General features: G+C 40.3%; 1 protein-coding gene across 2 annotated transcripts in view; it reads right to left on the bottom strand.

The window, feature by feature from the left end:
* Window positions 1–17,068, bottom strand: part of DNAH7 (dynein axonemal heavy chain 7) — a 275,773-nt gene that overhangs the window by 38,602 nt on the left and 220,103 nt on the right. For both annotated transcript variants that reach the window (XM_032860188.1, XM_032860189.1), the window contains 3 exons: window positions 15,774–15,968; window positions 12,255–12,347; window positions 6,106–6,282 (listed from right to left, as the gene is read on the bottom strand). In XM_032860188.1, the coding sequence (XP_032716079.1) occupies window positions 6,106–6,282; window positions 12,255–12,347; window positions 15,774–15,968 (465 nt within the window). The remainder of the gene's footprint in view (window positions 1–6,105; window positions 6,283–12,254; window positions 12,348–15,773; window positions 15,969–17,068) is intronic.

Here is a 17,068-nt window from a genome sequence, read left to right as displayed (position 1 = left end):
CAGTTTTGGAGTGGAGTCTTTTGGGTTTTCCACATATAGTATCATATCATCTGCGAAGAGTGATAGTTTGACTTCTTCTTTGCAGATTTGGATGCCTTTAATTTCTTTTTGTTGTCTGATTGCTGAGGCTAGGACTTCTAGTACTATGTTGAATAGCAGTGGTGATAATGGACATCCCTGCCGTGTTCCTGACCTTAGCGGAAAAGCTTTCAATTTTTCTCCATTGAGAATGATATTTGCGGTGGGTTTTTCATAGATGGCTTTGATAATATTGAGGTATGTGCCCTCTATCCCTACACTTTGAAGAGTTTTGATCAGGAAGGGATGCTGTACTTTGTCAAACGCTTTTTCAGCATCTATGGAGAGTATCATATGGTTCCTGTTCTTTCTTTTATTAATGTGTTTTATCACATTGATTGATTTGCGGATGTTGAACCAAACTTGCAGCCCTGGAATAAATCCCACTTGGTCGTGGTGAATAATCCTTTTAATGTACTGTTGAATCCTATTGGCTAGTATTTTGGTGAGAATTTTTGCATCTGTGTTCATCAAGGATATTGGTCTGTAGTTCTCTTTTTTGATGGGATCCTTGTCTGGTTTGGGAATCAAGGTGATGCTGGCCTCATAAAATGAGTTTGGAAGTATTCCTTCCATTTCTATTTTTTGGAACAGTCTCAGGAGAATAGGAATTAGTTCTTCTTTAAATGTTTGGTAGAATTCCCCCAGGAAGCCGTCTGGCCCTGGGCTTTTGTTTGTTTGGAGATTTTTGATGACTGTTTCAATCTCCTTACTGGTTATGGGTCTGTTCAGGCTTTCTATTTCTTCCTGGTTCAGTTGTGGTAGTTTATATGTCTCTAGGAATGCATCCATTTCTTCCATATTGTCAAATTTGTTGGCATAGAGTTGCTCATAATATGTTCTTATAATTGTCTGTATTTCTTTGGTGTTAGTTGTGATCTCTCCTCTTTCATTCATGATTTTATTGATTTGGGTCCTTTCTCTTTTCTTTTTGATAAGTCTGGCCAGGGGTTTATCAATCTTATTAATTCTTTCAAAGAACCAGCTCCTAGTTTCGTTGATTTGTTCTATTATTTTTTTGGTTTCTATTTCATTGATTTCTGCTCTGATCTTTATGATTTCTCTTCTCCTGCTGGGTTTAGGGTTTCTTTCTTGTTCTTTCTCCAGCTCCTTTAGGTGTTGGGTTAGGTTGTGTACCTGAGACCTTTCTTGTTTCTTGAGAAAGGCTTGTACCACTATATATTTTCCTCTCAGGACTGCCTTTGTTGTGTCCCACAGATTTTGAACTGTTGTATTTTCATTATCATTTGTTTCCATGAATTTTTTCAATTCTTCTTTAATTTCCTGGTTGACCCCTTCATTCTTTAGAAGGATGCTGTTTAGTCTCCATGTATTTGGGTTCTTTCCAAATTTCCTCTTGTGATTGAGTTCTAGCTTCAGAGCATTGTGGTCTGAAAATATGCAGGGAATGATCCCAATCTTTTGATACCGGTTGAGACCTGATTTAGGACCCAGGATGTGATCTATTCTGGAGAATGTTCCATGGGCACTAGAGAAGAATGTGTATTCTGTTGCTTTGGGATGAAATGTTCTGAATATATCTGTGATGTCCATCTGGTCCAGTGTGTCATTTAAGGCCTTTATTTCCTTGTTGATCTTTTGCTTGGATGATCTGTCCATTTCAGTGAGGGGAGTGTTAACGTCCCCTACTATTATTGTATTATTGTCGATGTGTTTCTTTGATTTTGTTATTAATTGGTTTATGTAGTTGGCTGCTCCCACGTTAGGGGCATAGATATTTACAGTTGTTAGATCTTCTTGTTGGACAGATCCTTTGAGTATGATATAGTGTCCTTCTTCATCTCTTATTATAGTCTTTGGTTTAAAATCTAATTGATCTGATATAAGGATTGCCACTCCTGCTTTCTTCTGATGTCCATTAGCAAGGTAAGTTCTTTTCCACCCCCTCACTTTAAATCTGAAGGTGTCTTCGGGTTTAAAATGAGTTTCTTGTAGGCAACATATAGATGGGTTTTGTTTTTTTATCCATTCTGATACCCTGTGTCTTTTGATTGGGGCATTTAGCCCATTAACATTCAGGGTAACTATTGAGAGATAGGAATTTAGTGCCATTGTATTGCCTGTAAGGTGACTGTTATTGTATATTATTTCTGTTCCTTTCTGATCTACTACTTTTAGTCTCTCTCTTTGCTTAGAGGACCCGTTTCAATATTTCCTGTAGAGCTGGCTTGGTGTTTGCCAATTCTTTCAGTTTTTGTTTGTCCTGGAAGCTTTTAATCTCTCCTTCTATTTTCAATGATAGCCTAGCTGGATATAGTATTCTTGGCTGCATGTTTTTCTCATTTTGTACTCTGAATATATCATGCCAGCTCTTTCTGGCCTGCCAGGTCTCTGTGGATAAGTCTGCTGCCAATCTAATATTTTTACCATTGTATGTTACAGGCTTCTTCTCCCGGGCTGCTTTCAGGATTTTCTCTTTGTCACTAAGACTTGTAAATTTTACTATTAGGTGACGGGGTGTGGACCTATTCTTATTGATTTTGAGTGGGGTTCTCTGAACCTCCTGGATTTTGATGCTTGTTCCCTTTGCCATATTGGGGAAATTCTCTCCAATAATTCTCTCCAATATACCTTCTGCTCCCCTCTCTCTTTCTTCTTCTTCTGGAATCCCAATTATTCTAATGTAGTTTCGTCTTATGGTGTCACTTATCTCTCGAATTCTGCCCTTGTGGTCCAGTAGTTGTTTGTCCCTCTTTTGCTCAGCTTCTTTATTCTCTGTCATTTGGTCTTCTATATCGCTAATTCTCTCTTCTGCCTCATTTATCCTAGCAGTGAGAGCCTCCATTTTTGATTGCACCTCATTAATAGCTTTTTTTATTTCAACTTGATTAGATTTTAGTTCTTTTATTTCTCCAGAAAGGGCTTTTATATCTCCCAAGAGGGTTTCTCTAATATCTTCCATGCCTATTTTGAGCCCAGCTAGAACCTTGAGAATCGTCATTCTGAACTGTAGATCTGACATATTACCAATATCTGTATTGATTAGGTCCCTAGCCTTTGGTACTGCCTCTTGTTCTTTTTTTTGTGGTGAATTTTTCCGTCTTGTCATTTTGTCCAGATAAGAGTATATGAAGGAGCAAGTAAAATACCAGAAGGGTGGCAACAACCCCAGGAAAATATGCTTTAGCCAAATCAGAAGAGATCCCAAATTGTGAGGGGGGGGGGAGGGGATAAAAAGAGGTTCAGAAAGAAAAAAAAAAAAGAAAAAGGAAACAAATAAAAAAAGAAAACCAATAATAAAAAAATATAAAAAGGAAAAATATATATATATATATATTAGATAAACTAGTTAAAAAACATTAAAAAAGAAAAGGGTAAAAGTTAAAAAAAATTAAGCAGAAGAAGAGAAAAAAAATTGAAAAAGAAAAAAAAATTAAATTAACTGCCAGGCTAAAGAATCATGGGGAGAAAGCCATGAGCTCCGTGCTTTGCTTTCTCCTCCTCTGGAATTCCGCCGCTCTCCTTGGTATTGAAACCGCACTCCTTCGTAGGTGAACTTGGTCCCGGCTGGGTTTCTTGTTGATCTTCTGGGGGAGGGGCCTGTTGTAGTGATTCTCAAGTGTCTTTGCCCCCGGCGGAGTCGCACCGCCCTTACCCGGGGCCGGGCTGAGTAATCCGCTCGGGTTCGCTTTCGGGAGCTTTTGTTCCCTGAGCGCTTTCCGTAGAGTCCGGAGGACGGGAACGAAGATGGCGGCCTCCCAGTCACCGGCCCAGAGGAGCCGAGAGCCCGGGGCCCCACTCCTCAGTGCGCCCTCAGAGAACAGCGTCCAATTACTCCCGTCACCCTGGCCTCCGGCCGGCTCCGAGCTCACCGAGCCTGCGACCGGTTCAAGGTAACCCCGAGCTGAGAGTCACTCCTCGGCTCCGTCTCTGTAGCCGGCTTCCCCGTTCTAATACCTGCAAGCTCTGCGACACTCAGACACCCCGATCCTTCTGTGACCCTGCGGGACCTGAGGCCACGCTGGCCCCGCGTGGGCTTCACCCCAGTTAAGCCTCTGGAGCGATGTCCCTCAGCGGAACAGACTTTTAAAAGTCCCGATTTTGTGCTCCGTGGCTCCGCCGCTTGCCGGGAGCCGGCCCCTCCCCCCGCGGTCTATCTTCCCGTCGCTTTGGATTCACTTCTCCGCCGGTCCTACCTTTCAGAAAGGGGTTGATTTTCTGTTTCTAGAATTGCTGTTCTTCTTCTCTTCGATCTCCCGTTGGATTTGTAGGTGTTTGCAGTCTTTAGATAAGCTATCTAGCTGATCTCCCGCCACCTGAGGTAGTCTCAGCCGCTACTTCTCCGCCATCTTGACTCCCCCCCCAAAGTTTTTTTTTTTTAAAGAATTCTGTGGGAATGTTTGCCTGGAATGCATTTCTGCTGTAGTCTGAGTCATCTGCAGCCTGTGGAAACAGGGTCTGTGACTCCCTGAGTTCTTTTTCTCTAGCGCCATTATCATCGGAAAGCCTCTTTGGAAGAGGCCTTGAATTATGGCAGCAGTGCTAGAGGAGGGCCTCAGGCTCTCTGAACATCCACAGCTCATCAACACTAGCAGGTAGAAGCATCAGAAAACAAAACAAGAGTCAGATACTACTGTTTCTGGAAAATGGGGGGTAGCAGGTGAAGACGACACTCTGAGCTGTCCTACGCAGGGACCGGAGGGTAATCACGTTGTGTCACGTGGAAAGGAAAATGGAGAGGATCTAGGAAGATCTCAAAGGATCAAAAAGGTCATGTTGATGTGGAGAGGGTGAATCCCACCTAAAATGAATTCTAGCTTCCGTATCACTGCCACTCTGGTCCTTCCCACCCGTGCTCTTCCTGGCCTTTTAGCAGCAGCCCCCAAACTAATGCCCTGCTTCCACTTTGCACCACTCAAATAAATTCTCCTCACTCCAGCTAGGATGAGCTTTATAAACTATAGGTCAGAGCACTCCCTTTGTTGCTTAAAACCCTACCCCATAATCCCACCGTATTTGAGGCCCTCAGTGTAGCCTGTGAAGGCCCTACCTGACATGGGCCCTCGGTATATGGTCTCAGCCCCCCACTCCTATAGTCGTGTCAGCCACGGTCCGGCTGGTCTTTAAACAGCGTGAAGTGCTGTGTTCCACTATCACCCCCCAAGTATCTGAGAATTATACCCAATGAAAAAAGCACAAGAGTATTACAATAAATTGGCCTAATAAAGGGTACTTTAACCACTTAGCTCTGTGGACTTAAAGAAGCCACTTGACCTCTCCATGCTTTAGTGTCCCTCTCTATAAAACGGAGATGCCATTATTGACCTCACAGGACTGCTTTAAGAATTAAAAGACAGATGTGCCTAACAAGGTCTAGCAAAATTAACAGTATATATAAAGAACAATCAAAGCAGCGGTGGTGGTTTTAGAAATGTCAGTACTGCTTCCCATAAAATGTTACTTTGGTTAGACCAAACGGGGGAATAAATCAACTCAAAAATGTCCAGTCACCTGTTATGAAGATTTTCTTATTCTAGGCTGAATGATGTAAGAAAACTTACAGTAAATTCATTTGAATAATTTTTAAATCCTGATATATAAGTATTAGAATGTATTCTAACCTATAATATATGATTGTCCTGGAGAGTCAAGAATGTTCCTCTTTAGAGACTGGGAGAAGGGGTAGGGTCAGACAAGGTTATCCCCAGGGTCACTGTTCAGACTTAAATTTATTAAATCAATCCAAGCTCTTGCACTGATGCCACAATGTTACAGAGTTCCTCTGTCTCCCCAAAATAAAAGTGAGTGCCCCCCAAGCCAAGTTCTAGTTTTCATAATTTGAATAGAGAAAATTATTTTAATGTCAGTGCTGCTATCTAAATATCATTTTCTTGAGACTCTGTCAACTTCTGGACCCCCGAGTCTTTCAAGATCTAAGTGAGTGAACGATTTTTACCTTTCCCTCCCCCCACTTAGGATAAGCAAGTTTGGTTGTTAAAAAATTCAGCTGGAAAATACTTTACTTATTCACATTTATATGAGAGAGGCTCATCTATTTTAAGGTACCTGGTCGTCAGCAAATTTTAGAAGGGCAGCCATGGGGTCTGCTCCAGGAGAGAGCACAAAAATCAGTGGTGAACAGCAGTTACTATCTCCAAATGCCTTGGACAAATCAAAGGGAGGTGGCTCAATGAACGTGCGCCCCAATCTGTTGATTATAAAATCTTGCAGCATTGGAATAACCTAGAGAGGGACGAGAATATATTTGAAAGAATAGTCAAAACTGTTTACAAATTTAAAAGTTTAGATTCAAAGATATTTTTAAAACAAAGGACTACATTAGCTTAGTTATTTGTTAATGTTAGCAGAGGGTCAAAGACATCACTTATATAAATGTCTTTTAGATAGAAAAAAAAAAGAAATTATTCAAATAATAAGAGATGAGTAGTTAGTGACACAGAATTCAAAGGCATTCTTCTTCCCTTCAATGAGCGTTCAGCACATAGTGGATGAAGAAAATAAGAAGCCTTAACTCTTTACTTAAGTTTAAAATACTATGTTCTAAAAGTCTGCAAGTCAAAAGTAGAAATTTGAGAGTGAGTTTATATAGTACTATACTGTCAAGAAAGAATTGAAATAGCTAGGAAAAGAAACAGAAAGAAGGCAAAAAGAAAGGCACTCCGAAAAAGAAACAAGTTATATTCCTGAGAAATAACTAAAAGTGTATGGTGGAAAGTTCCTCACAACACACCTGTGTGCTTTCAGCGATCATATGTGAGAAGGAGGAGAACTCCACGGTGTGGAGGCCCCTCCCAAGTATTCAATGTGAAAATGGAATTTTGTTCATCAATGTGGCTGACGTATAGCCTCCAATACCCTTTTTCTCTCTCACTTTTTAAAGGATTTATTTGAGACAAATAGAGAAAGAACAAGAGAGAGAGAGAGAGCAGGGGCAGAGGGAGAGAGTTTCAAGCAGATGTCCCACTGAATGTGGAGCCTGATGTAGGGCTTGATCTCACTACCTTGGATCATGACTGGAGCTGAACCCCAGGCTCTGATGCCTAACCAATTGAGCCATCCAGGTGTCCCTTTTCTTCCCTCTTTCTAATGAAGGTTCTACACCTTTTCTCTCTGGACAATGGTTCCAAGCTAATCATGACTCAGATGTGAGCCAGACAAGCGAGATAGACAGGTTTAACAGACCAGCATCCCTATGTCTAGCTTAACAGATTATGTAGACAACATATCCCAGGAAGAGGAGTAATGGACTGGCAGGACCCCAAAGAATTTTTCGAATCACTCTAACTGGCTCCCTGCTCATACCCAAGGTGGCCTCATGTGTGCTCACAACAGTACGAATTAGGTCGTCAATCCCACCAGCCGGGACCTTTCCTGAACTTGCAGCAAATTGCAAGAGCAGTTTCCAAACACCAAGTATCTCAAATGCTGGTTTCCTCTGGAAAAAGTCGTGAGTATTTCCAGCCTCTGTGTACTCTCCCCAACGTCTGTTCACACGAGGTTTGTGAGCCAAAATCATGGACCGATCACAATGCCTGAGACAGCGTCAATCTTAATGTGGGTGAGTGTGTGTGACAGAGGGTGTGAGGGTGGGGGGCTGGGAGACACGGGAGGAGTATCTGGACTAAAATCAGATGTTTAAATCCCTCCCCAGCATTTCTCTAGGTTCGTTTGAGCACAGAAAATGCACAGAAGAAGGACACGTATGTAAGCACTGTGTTGGCAAGGGCTTCCTCACTCGTGACTCGTAAGTTCTTCGCACACAATAAACACGTACCGGACACCCAATGTTTAGAAACTCAGGATGCCTCTTTTTGTGAAGGTGAGATTCTAATTATAGAAATTCTCAACAAAAGTCACATCATAAAAATTCGCCTGTACCAAAAGTTTCATTTCCACATAAGTTATTTCATGTTTCAGATATTTTGAAGGCACAGATGTCAAGCTTATTGCAGAAAACTACAAATATCCCCTTTATCCTGGGCCTTGTCCTTGCCTTTCTCCTTTTTCCCCATAGCTGGTCTATTTTCATTATATTAAAAAACAACAGCAACTACCAAAAGAAAAGGAAATTCTTCCCCCGCCCCCACCATCTCTTCCCAAGGCTGACTTGGGAATTAGAGTTTTACAAACAAAAGCACAAGGCTTTTAAGTGTATGGTTTTCCTTTCAGTAAGCTTGAGTTGTAAGCTTCTCCTCTCTTTTGTGAGTGGTTCAAGCTGCTGTCAGCCACTGCACAGGTGTAGGCCTGGCTGGAGGACCAAGTTAGGGGTGCACACATGGGGGGTGCGGGGAGTGCAAACAGATTTCAGTGCTTTGTTTTTAATTTTAACCTGAGCAAGTCTTACTTGCTCCCAAGACCAAACTGTAACTCCTAAGGTAAATGAAGCTGTGCTTCTAATCAGTTTGCAAGACAATAGAATTGGGTTTGCTTCTGCAATCTGATTATGCTGGCATTAGGCCTGTAAAATGAAATCTGTCAGTAACAAAAATTACAGACTAATTTAAGGAGCCATCTTCCCAAAGGCAAGAAGAAGTTAGTGGGTCTCCATTTATGGTTTTCTGTGTATTGCAAATTCCTGGAGGATTTATCTGAGGTCAGAGAAACATATTCCCTTATATTTGACAAGTTTCTTATTGAAAGCTGATTAATTGGCTTTCTGTTGATCATTCGGAAGGAGAGAATGGTAGCCAGAAAACTCTTCATTTTGTAAATGGGCCCAAAACACTGCAAACCGCAGTATTTATTCCCCTGTTATGTTTATTTTATCAATAAAGCAATGTAAAATACTAAATTCTATACAAAAGTGTGAGCCCATCTCATTTTTCCTTGTGGTGATTTACAGAGCATCTTCTATATTTTTCCAAACTAGAGCACTGGAGAACCTGGGGTGTAGCTTCTTCCAACTGGGTGGAATTTGTTTTGAGGACATCGCAGGGAAAGGAAACAAAAAACCTGTGCTGCTAAATAATTTCTACTGTGAACTAGAGATGGAGGGACTACTGACCTTCCTGGTGGATAGACAAGAGATTGCCAGGAAATGAAAATCTACAGAGCAGAAGCCCAAACAGTGGCCTCCGAGAGCACCGCTCCTTTCTTCGGCATGCTAATGCCCTGTTACTTTGGAAAACCATTCTTTTAAAAGTATCGTAGCCCCTATATTCCTTTTAAATAAACACAGATTCCAAAACCCACAATTTCCCACTAGAACTCGGAGTGCCTAGTAACAGCAAGATTGACAAGTTTGAGGTTGCTAGTAACAGAAGACCATACTAAGAATTCTTTCTCTTTTAAGGATTATAGGTGTGATCGCATAGATAACGGTCATGAATTACTCAGGTTAATTTGATTTATGCCCTAGTAGCAAACATTTCCAGATCTCAGTGACTTAATGCAACAAAAAGTTTCTTTTTCTTCCCTGCAAAGTCCTGTGTATGTGCAGGCGATACTCACTCGCAGGGCCTGCTTGGGTCCAGCCTGCCGACGGCACTGAAATATCAAATGTGATTCCACAATGCGGATGGCGGGGGGAGTGCCCTGGAGAGTCTCAGGCTGGAGGTTAATTGTTTCTGCCCTGACAGTTCTCACGTTTTTATGGCCAGAGCCCTTCACCTCGTGTGTGCAAGGGAGGAGAACTGGGAATATCAGTGAACAGCATTAATGTCTACACTTAACCACCTACCCCAGGAAAACTCTAAAGGAGATATGGAAACACCACAGGGCAAAGTTATAAAACAGGGGGCCAAAGTATTGGACAGAGTAGCTATGTAAAGCATAAAAACTATACGTTTCACCTAAGTTGATTTAAAAACAAAAAACAGGGGCGCCTGGATGGCTCAGTTGGTTAAGTGTCTATTTTCAGCTCAGGTCATGATCTCAGGGTCCTGGGATCAAGTCCCAGATTGGGCTCGCTGCTCAGTGGGGAGTCCGCTTCCCCCTCTACTTCTGCCTGTCCCCCTCCTCCTGCTGATGGACGTATGCATGCTCTCTCTCAACTACATAAAATCTTTAAAAGTTAGTAGAAATAAAAACTAAATAAAACCAAAAACATACAAACAAAACTGCCCCAGCATGACTATCTAACTCCTCATCTCCTTCAAATACACTCTAAAAAGAGAATGAATAAGGAAAGTAATATTTGATCTTTTAGCTCAGTGTATTTTCAGATTACAGTGTCAATTTTTTTAAAACATAAAATTGGGGAAAAGATATTTATAGGTGAAGGCTGCAATAAACTTAACATAAAACATGAACAGAAGCTTCTTTGTTTTTTTCAGACAATGAGGGGAGAAGTTGGTGGTACATGCAGAGTTGTTTTGGTGGAATGGTCTATAGAGCTTAGAAAACAAAGTAAAACCCTTTGAAAATTTTAATTAAGGGTTTTAAAGGAGGAAGCTGTATTAGGTAAGAGTGTGAAATATTTCATATTTTCCATATTTAATATTTGCAGGGAAAACTTTTGAGGATTAACACTAAAGTTTCCGTGGCAATTCGTTTTTGAAAGGGCTACTGAGGTAGAGAATGTTTCATTAGTTTAATTATGATTCCTAAACAATTGTGACTACTTCCAACACCTAAGAGCAGGGCAGCATTATGACTGTCTGTCTGTCTTTCTTTCTTTATAAGATTTTATTTATTTAATTGTCAGAGAGAGAGAGAGAGAGAGAGCGCACACACGGGGGAGCGGCAGACAGAGGGAGAAGCAGGCTCCCCAGCTGAGCAAGGAGCCCGAGTGGGACTTGATCGCGGAGCTGAAGGCAGATGCTTAACCGACTAAGCCTCACAAGCGTCCCAGCATTATGACTTTCATAGTCCCCAGGCGCCCTGTACATCCCTTTCCCTGTGAAAAAATATCAAAAATTATATTTTGCCATTGTTTTGGTATAATTACAAGCTTAATACAGGCTGGGTTACATTTTCCGTTTTTAAACAGAATTAAAACATTTTCATTAACACCTAGAAGTATCATGGGCTCTAGGCACGATGCCTCATGGACACTTGGGCTCTGGCAAAGAACCCAGTGGCCGGCTAGGCCAGAACTCCATGTGTTCGCTGAGTCGACCTCGGCTGACAGAGGAAACCGTGCCTCTGCCCCACCTGTCACTGACGCATGTAAAAACTTTAAAAAATAAATTGCTTTCATCACCTAAGTTCTGGTTTTTTGTTGTCGGGCTAGAATTACTGCCTTACATTCCCTAGCAACTCCCAGTTGTGAATACAGTAAGTTTTGATATCATTAGGTATTACTTTTACTTGAGTCGTAACAGAGGGCAATTAGGATGTTTTCTCGATTTTTTCTCAACATACCTAATATCTACATTTTTTCAGAGTATATGGATATCTCTGTGGATGTCTTCATACTTAGATGAATAGTTTGTTTTTTTTAATAGAGTAAATAATGCAAATGAGACTGTCACTGAGGACTGAAATTTGCTGACATGACAGGTCAGCTGATTAACTGGTTATACATCATTTACGGAAATTAAAACGAACAGTTTTGACATTTTCCTTTGTAGTCAGCAGTGATGAATGTCTTAAAGATGATATTCCACTAGCTTTCCACAGGCCAACAAAGAACTCCATATAAAGACAGCATTTGAAAAGGCAGAAATTCTTCTCTATCTGCTTGGTGTGAACACCAACACCACTGACCAGTATCATCAAACTAATGAGAATAAGAATGAGATTACAGCATGTAAGAGAAGTGGATTGTAAGCAATTGGGGAAGTATAAATTAAAGGAAGAATCATAAAATACATAAAAGTATAAAATACAGTCTCCTCCAGGGGTGCCTGGGTGGCTCAGTGGGTTAAAGCCTCTGCCTTCGCTGGGGTCATGATCCTAGGGACCTGGGATCAAGCCCCACATTGGGCTCCCTGCTCGGCAGGGAGCCTGCTTCCTCCTCTCTTTCTCTCTACCTGCCTTTCTGCCTACTGGTGATCTCTGTCAAACAAATAAAATATTTAAAAAAAAATACAGTCTCCTCCGTTATTAACTTAGCGTGGCTTTAACAATATGCAAACTTCTTGAAAAATGACTGCATCGAAGGAAACGGGATTAGCCGCACCCCCCCCCCGCCCCGCCCCCAGGCTCCTCCACCTCCCTGTGGGTGTTACAGAAGCAAATGCAAGCTGGTGGGACTGGAAGGGCCTGCTGGGGACTGGAGTCACTGAGCGGCTTGCAAAGCCCGCACTTACTTTGTCTGGCCTCAAGCAACGAATGATAAGCATCCTTTGAAACTCATTTGCTTTCTCTTCCCAGTTTTCAGGAAAAACTTCATGATGTGGTTCCTAAAATTGCAGTAGACATAATTCAATGTTATTTTAGAGATTCTTTCTTTCTTTCTTTTTTTAAGATTTTATTTATTTATTTGACAGAGATCACAAGTAGGCAGAGAGAGGAAGGGAAGGGAGCAGAGAGCCCAATGTGGGGCTCTATCCCAGAACCCTGGGATCATTACCTGAGCTGAAGGCAGAGGCTTTAACCCACTGAGCCACCTAGGCGCCCCTAGAGATTATTTCTAAAGAGAATAGTATTTTGACTTAGAAACTGATTTTTAGGGAAAGCATATAGTAACTAAGTGAAATCAAGAATACTAATGTAAATTTTATTAGGCTGGGGTAAAGTTATGAAATAAGGAATGAAAAGAAAATTTAAAGCACCACAAAGGAATCAAAATGAGGACATGAATTAAGCAGGTTTATGTCAATATGAATACTAATCATTAGACAAATGAATCCTTACTAAAAAAATGTGCATACAGAGTTTTCCCATTATTTCTCCAAAGGCATTTTAAAACCTACCAACTACTGTCATCATCTATTTATAAAAATAAATATCTATTACAAAAGAAGAAAGGCATTATACTTAAGTTTATTGTGATATTTCCTGTTTGAACAGATGTTTTGGTGTCTTTTTTAAAAATAAAGGTATATTTGAAACTGTATATAATAAAGAAGAAGACAAAGAGAGAGAGTTATTAAAAATACACAAGAAGAAAGGCATTACTCCAGGAGGAGTAAGTTAAAAAAAAACAAAGGGGGAGATATTTATAAAAATTTTAAAACTCTAGGGAAGGCTACGTGATATCTCATATTAGAAATCTTCATGCCTCAGCATAGTCAATAAAATTTCTATTTCAAATTAGAATGAAGTACTCACAAAAACATATCCATCCCTAGGAAATATGTTTTTATTACTAATAGAGAGAGATTCAAATGAGATTCAGTCCAAAATATTTGCATTTATGTATAGATACAATCTCACTGTTGTGTATAATACAAGTTGGTAAACAAAAAATATTCTCTGCATATCTTGCACTTTCTTTCTTCTTCCCACCTTCCCTAAAGAGAGCTCTTGCATATTAAACCCAGGAAAGCAAAATGTTAAGAGAGTAGAAATAAAGGGGTAGAGAAAAGTAATTATGAATTGGCAAAATACTCACCCTCGTGCTTAAAAAAAAAAAAAAAGTGAAGGAAGGCAAAAATTTCTGTGTGTCAGAAGGGAAACTGTTTTGTGGTTTGTGTTGACTATCATAGTCTCCAATTATCAAGATAGGGCCCCATGAAAAATTGTTTGAGAGCTATTAGCTTTTCCCTCTGAAAGGGAGGTGGAAATTTTTTCTGTCCAAGTTTCTAGCTAGAGCACAAATTAAATTTACTTGAAACAGGTTAACAGGAGGAAAAAACCCTGAAGTTTTATTGCATGTGCATAGAGGCCCAAAAATGACACTGAGACCTAAAGAAATGATCAAGGCAGGCAGTTTTTATACTTTCCAGACAAACCATTGATCTGTGAGGAATCGACAGAAAAAAAGAAAACTTAACTTTGGGAGTTTCAGTTAGTAAGGAATTCTAAATGGGCTGGGGTAGTAAATTAGTAGAAAGTAACAAGGGTTCTGTTTTGTTTAAAGATTTTATTTATTATTTATTTGAGAGAGAGAGGGCATGAGAGGGGAAGGGTCAGAGGGAGCAGCAGACTCCCTGCTGAGTGGGGAGCTGATGCGGACTTGATCCGGGGACTCCAGATCATGACCTGAACCAAAGGCAGTGGCTTAACCAGCTGAGCCACCCAGGACCCCCAAGGGTTGTGGATACAGCCTTCTATGCTCTAAGTTTCTGGTCTCCAGTGATGAAGTTGTCTTTTTACCTGCTGGTACAGGGAGGGTACCTTTCACATGGGAGATTTATTTACACTCTCAGGGGGAGAGAGGGTCCTCTTGCACAAGCTGTCACTTAAGTAACGTTTATTTAAAATAATCCATATGCCAAAGTGGCACATTTTGGGTAGCCTGCCCTTGGCCCCTGCACCTTATGTCGACAGACAAAAATGCTTATTAACTTACATGCTCATCCTAGCTTATATCTGCATTTATATCTTGCATTCAGAAAATCTAAACAAGAGCTCTTTTATAAAAAAAATTTTTTTTTAAAGATTTATTTATTTTAGAGAGAGAGCACAAGCAGGAGGACCAAAGGAAGAGGGAATCTTAAGTAGACCCTGTGTTGAGTGTGGAGCCCGATCCCATGACCTTAAGATCATGACCCGAACTGAAACCAAGAGTCAGACACTCAACGGCACCACCCAGGCACCCTGGTAAAATTTTTTTTTAAATGATTTTATTTTTCTCAGAGTCCATGGTCTCTCACAGTTTGTCTCCCACTCCAATTTCCCCCAACTCACTTCTCCTCTCCATCTCCCAATGTCTTCCATGTTCTGAGAGACAAACTGAGGGATTTGGGAGGGGGTGGGGTATTAGGAGGGGGTGGGTATTGTGGAGGACAAGTACTGCATGGAGCACTGGGTATGGTGCATAAACAATGCATTTTGGAACACTGAAAAAACACTGAAAAAAAATAAAATGAAATTAAAAAAAAAAAAAAAGATTTTATTTTTAAGTAATCTCTACACCAAACATGGAGTTTGAACTTACAGCCCAGAGATCGAGTCCCATGTTCTACCAAGACAGCCAGGTACCCTCTTTTGTAAAATTTTTAACTTACCTGCTATTATGGTTGCAAAGTCTAAATTGTTAATAAATAAGAACCTGGCATGGAAATTCAAAAAGAATATATTTTTTTAAAGATTTTATTTATTTATTTGACAGACAGAGATCACAAATAGACAGAGAGGCAGGCAGAGAGAGAAGAGGAAGCAGGCTCCCTGCTGAGCAGAGAGCCCGATGCGGGGCTCGATCCCAGGACCCTGGGATCATGACCTGAGCCAAAGGCAGAGGCTTAACCCACTAAGCCACCCAGGCGCCCCTTGAAAAGAATATTTTAAGGGCTCTGCATCTCCACACATTTTAAGGATTTGAACACAATTTAGAAGGTGAGGATAATATAAATCGAAACCTTGATTTCAAGATCCGAACAGTTGTTTAAAGCTTAATTAAAGGGGCGCCTGGGTGGCTCAGTGGGTTCAGCCTCTGTCTTCGGCTCAGGTCATGATCTCAGGGTCCAGGGATCGAGCCCCGCATCAGGCTCTCTGCTCAGCAGGAAGCCTGCTTCTCCCTCTCCCTCTGCCTGCCTCTCTGTCTATTTGTGATCTCTCTCTCTCTCTGTCAAATAAATAAATAAAATCTTTAAAAGAAAATTACTTCCAAACTGTTTAAAGCTTAATTAAATATTCTTTTTATTCAAAGATAAAAATAAATTATTAAGCATTATTTTGTCCATTTAAAAACTTTGGAATAAGCGAAAGGGTTAAAAACATACCAAACTATCATATACTTTTTTCCATCCATCCTTTAAGTGCACAAACTCCCTACGAATATTTTTGAAGGACGGTAAATCATCCAGCCGACATATTTCATCCCAGGATTTTTGAGGAAGCCACGTGCAGGGGTTGGCGTGAGGATTGTCCAGTCCGATGCCACCAGTCAGCAGAAATCTCCACTCAGCTTTATTAATCTTTGGAAAACAAAGTAGCACGTAGAGTCAGAAATGAATTCATTATATATATATAAAATATATTTAAACCGTTTTAAAAGAACTGTTGATTTTCAAGTTTTAGGTAATGTCCTTATGGAATTCTATAACTCCTGGTAGAGCCCCTGAGCACTTCCTCGTATGGAACCATTTATCCATTACAACCGGCTTTCGAAATAGGTCCATTCTCGAGAGCTACTTTTTGGTCATTTTCCTCCAGAATTACTCATCTAAACAGAACAATTCTAGTTGAGTAAATGTTTTCTAAAAATGTCTTTTTAGAGTCTTACAGGCTCTAAAAATTGGGGGAAGACAGAAGGCAGAGGACAGGGAATCAGCAAACACAGGTGAAGGGGACTGGGAGATCCAGGCTTCCGGTATGAAATGAGTAATTCCCAGGAATAAAAGCTACAGCATAGGGAAGATAGTCGACAGTACTGTAACAGCATTATGTGGTGGGGGATGGTACTTACACTTGGAGTATAAAGTTGATGAATCACTATGTTGTACACCTGAAACTGCTGTGTGTCACTGTGTGTCAACTATACTCAATAAATATAAAAAGGAATAAGATAAAAATTTGGGGAGGACAGAAAGCTTTCAATCTGCCATATTTGCAATTATTCTCTGTAAAACATAATGAGGTACTGCTATGAAACTTGTGCAAGAAATGCAAGAATAAAGCCTTTATTCCTTCTAAAAAGGGGTTTCCATGGTTTATTCCAATGAATAAATCTTAAACACCTAAGTAAATAAAATAGTGAATTTTGTCACTATTTTCAATACCTCTTTCATTCTTAAGGCATTTCCTATATTTTAAATGAATAGATTTGAAATAGAACAAAAATTTATGAAAGGTATTGTTAAACCCAAATGGTTGGATTTGACTAGCTTGCACAAGTTCTTAAAAACATTACCATTTATGTGATTACTTGGGGTAAATATATCAACATAGTTAGTAAATTTATAAGCATACTTAAATGAGATTCTAATAGAGAGTAATTTATTTTAAACTAAAACACACATAAATTTAAGTAAAAATGATATAGTGCACTCTGCTTTATTTTTCACCTCTGAAATTC

Source organism: Lontra canadensis, unplaced genomic scaffold (genome assembly GCF_010015895.1).
Source record: "Lontra canadensis isolate GAN:19392208 unplaced genomic scaffold, GSC_riverotter_1.0 scaffold18, whole genome shotgun sequence".
NCBI classification, from domain to species: domain Eukaryota; kingdom Metazoa; phylum Chordata; class Mammalia; order Carnivora; family Mustelidae; genus Lontra; species Lontra canadensis.
The sequence above is the reverse complement of the archived record's forward strand: the minus strand, read 5'-3'. Positions and strand labels throughout refer to the sequence as shown.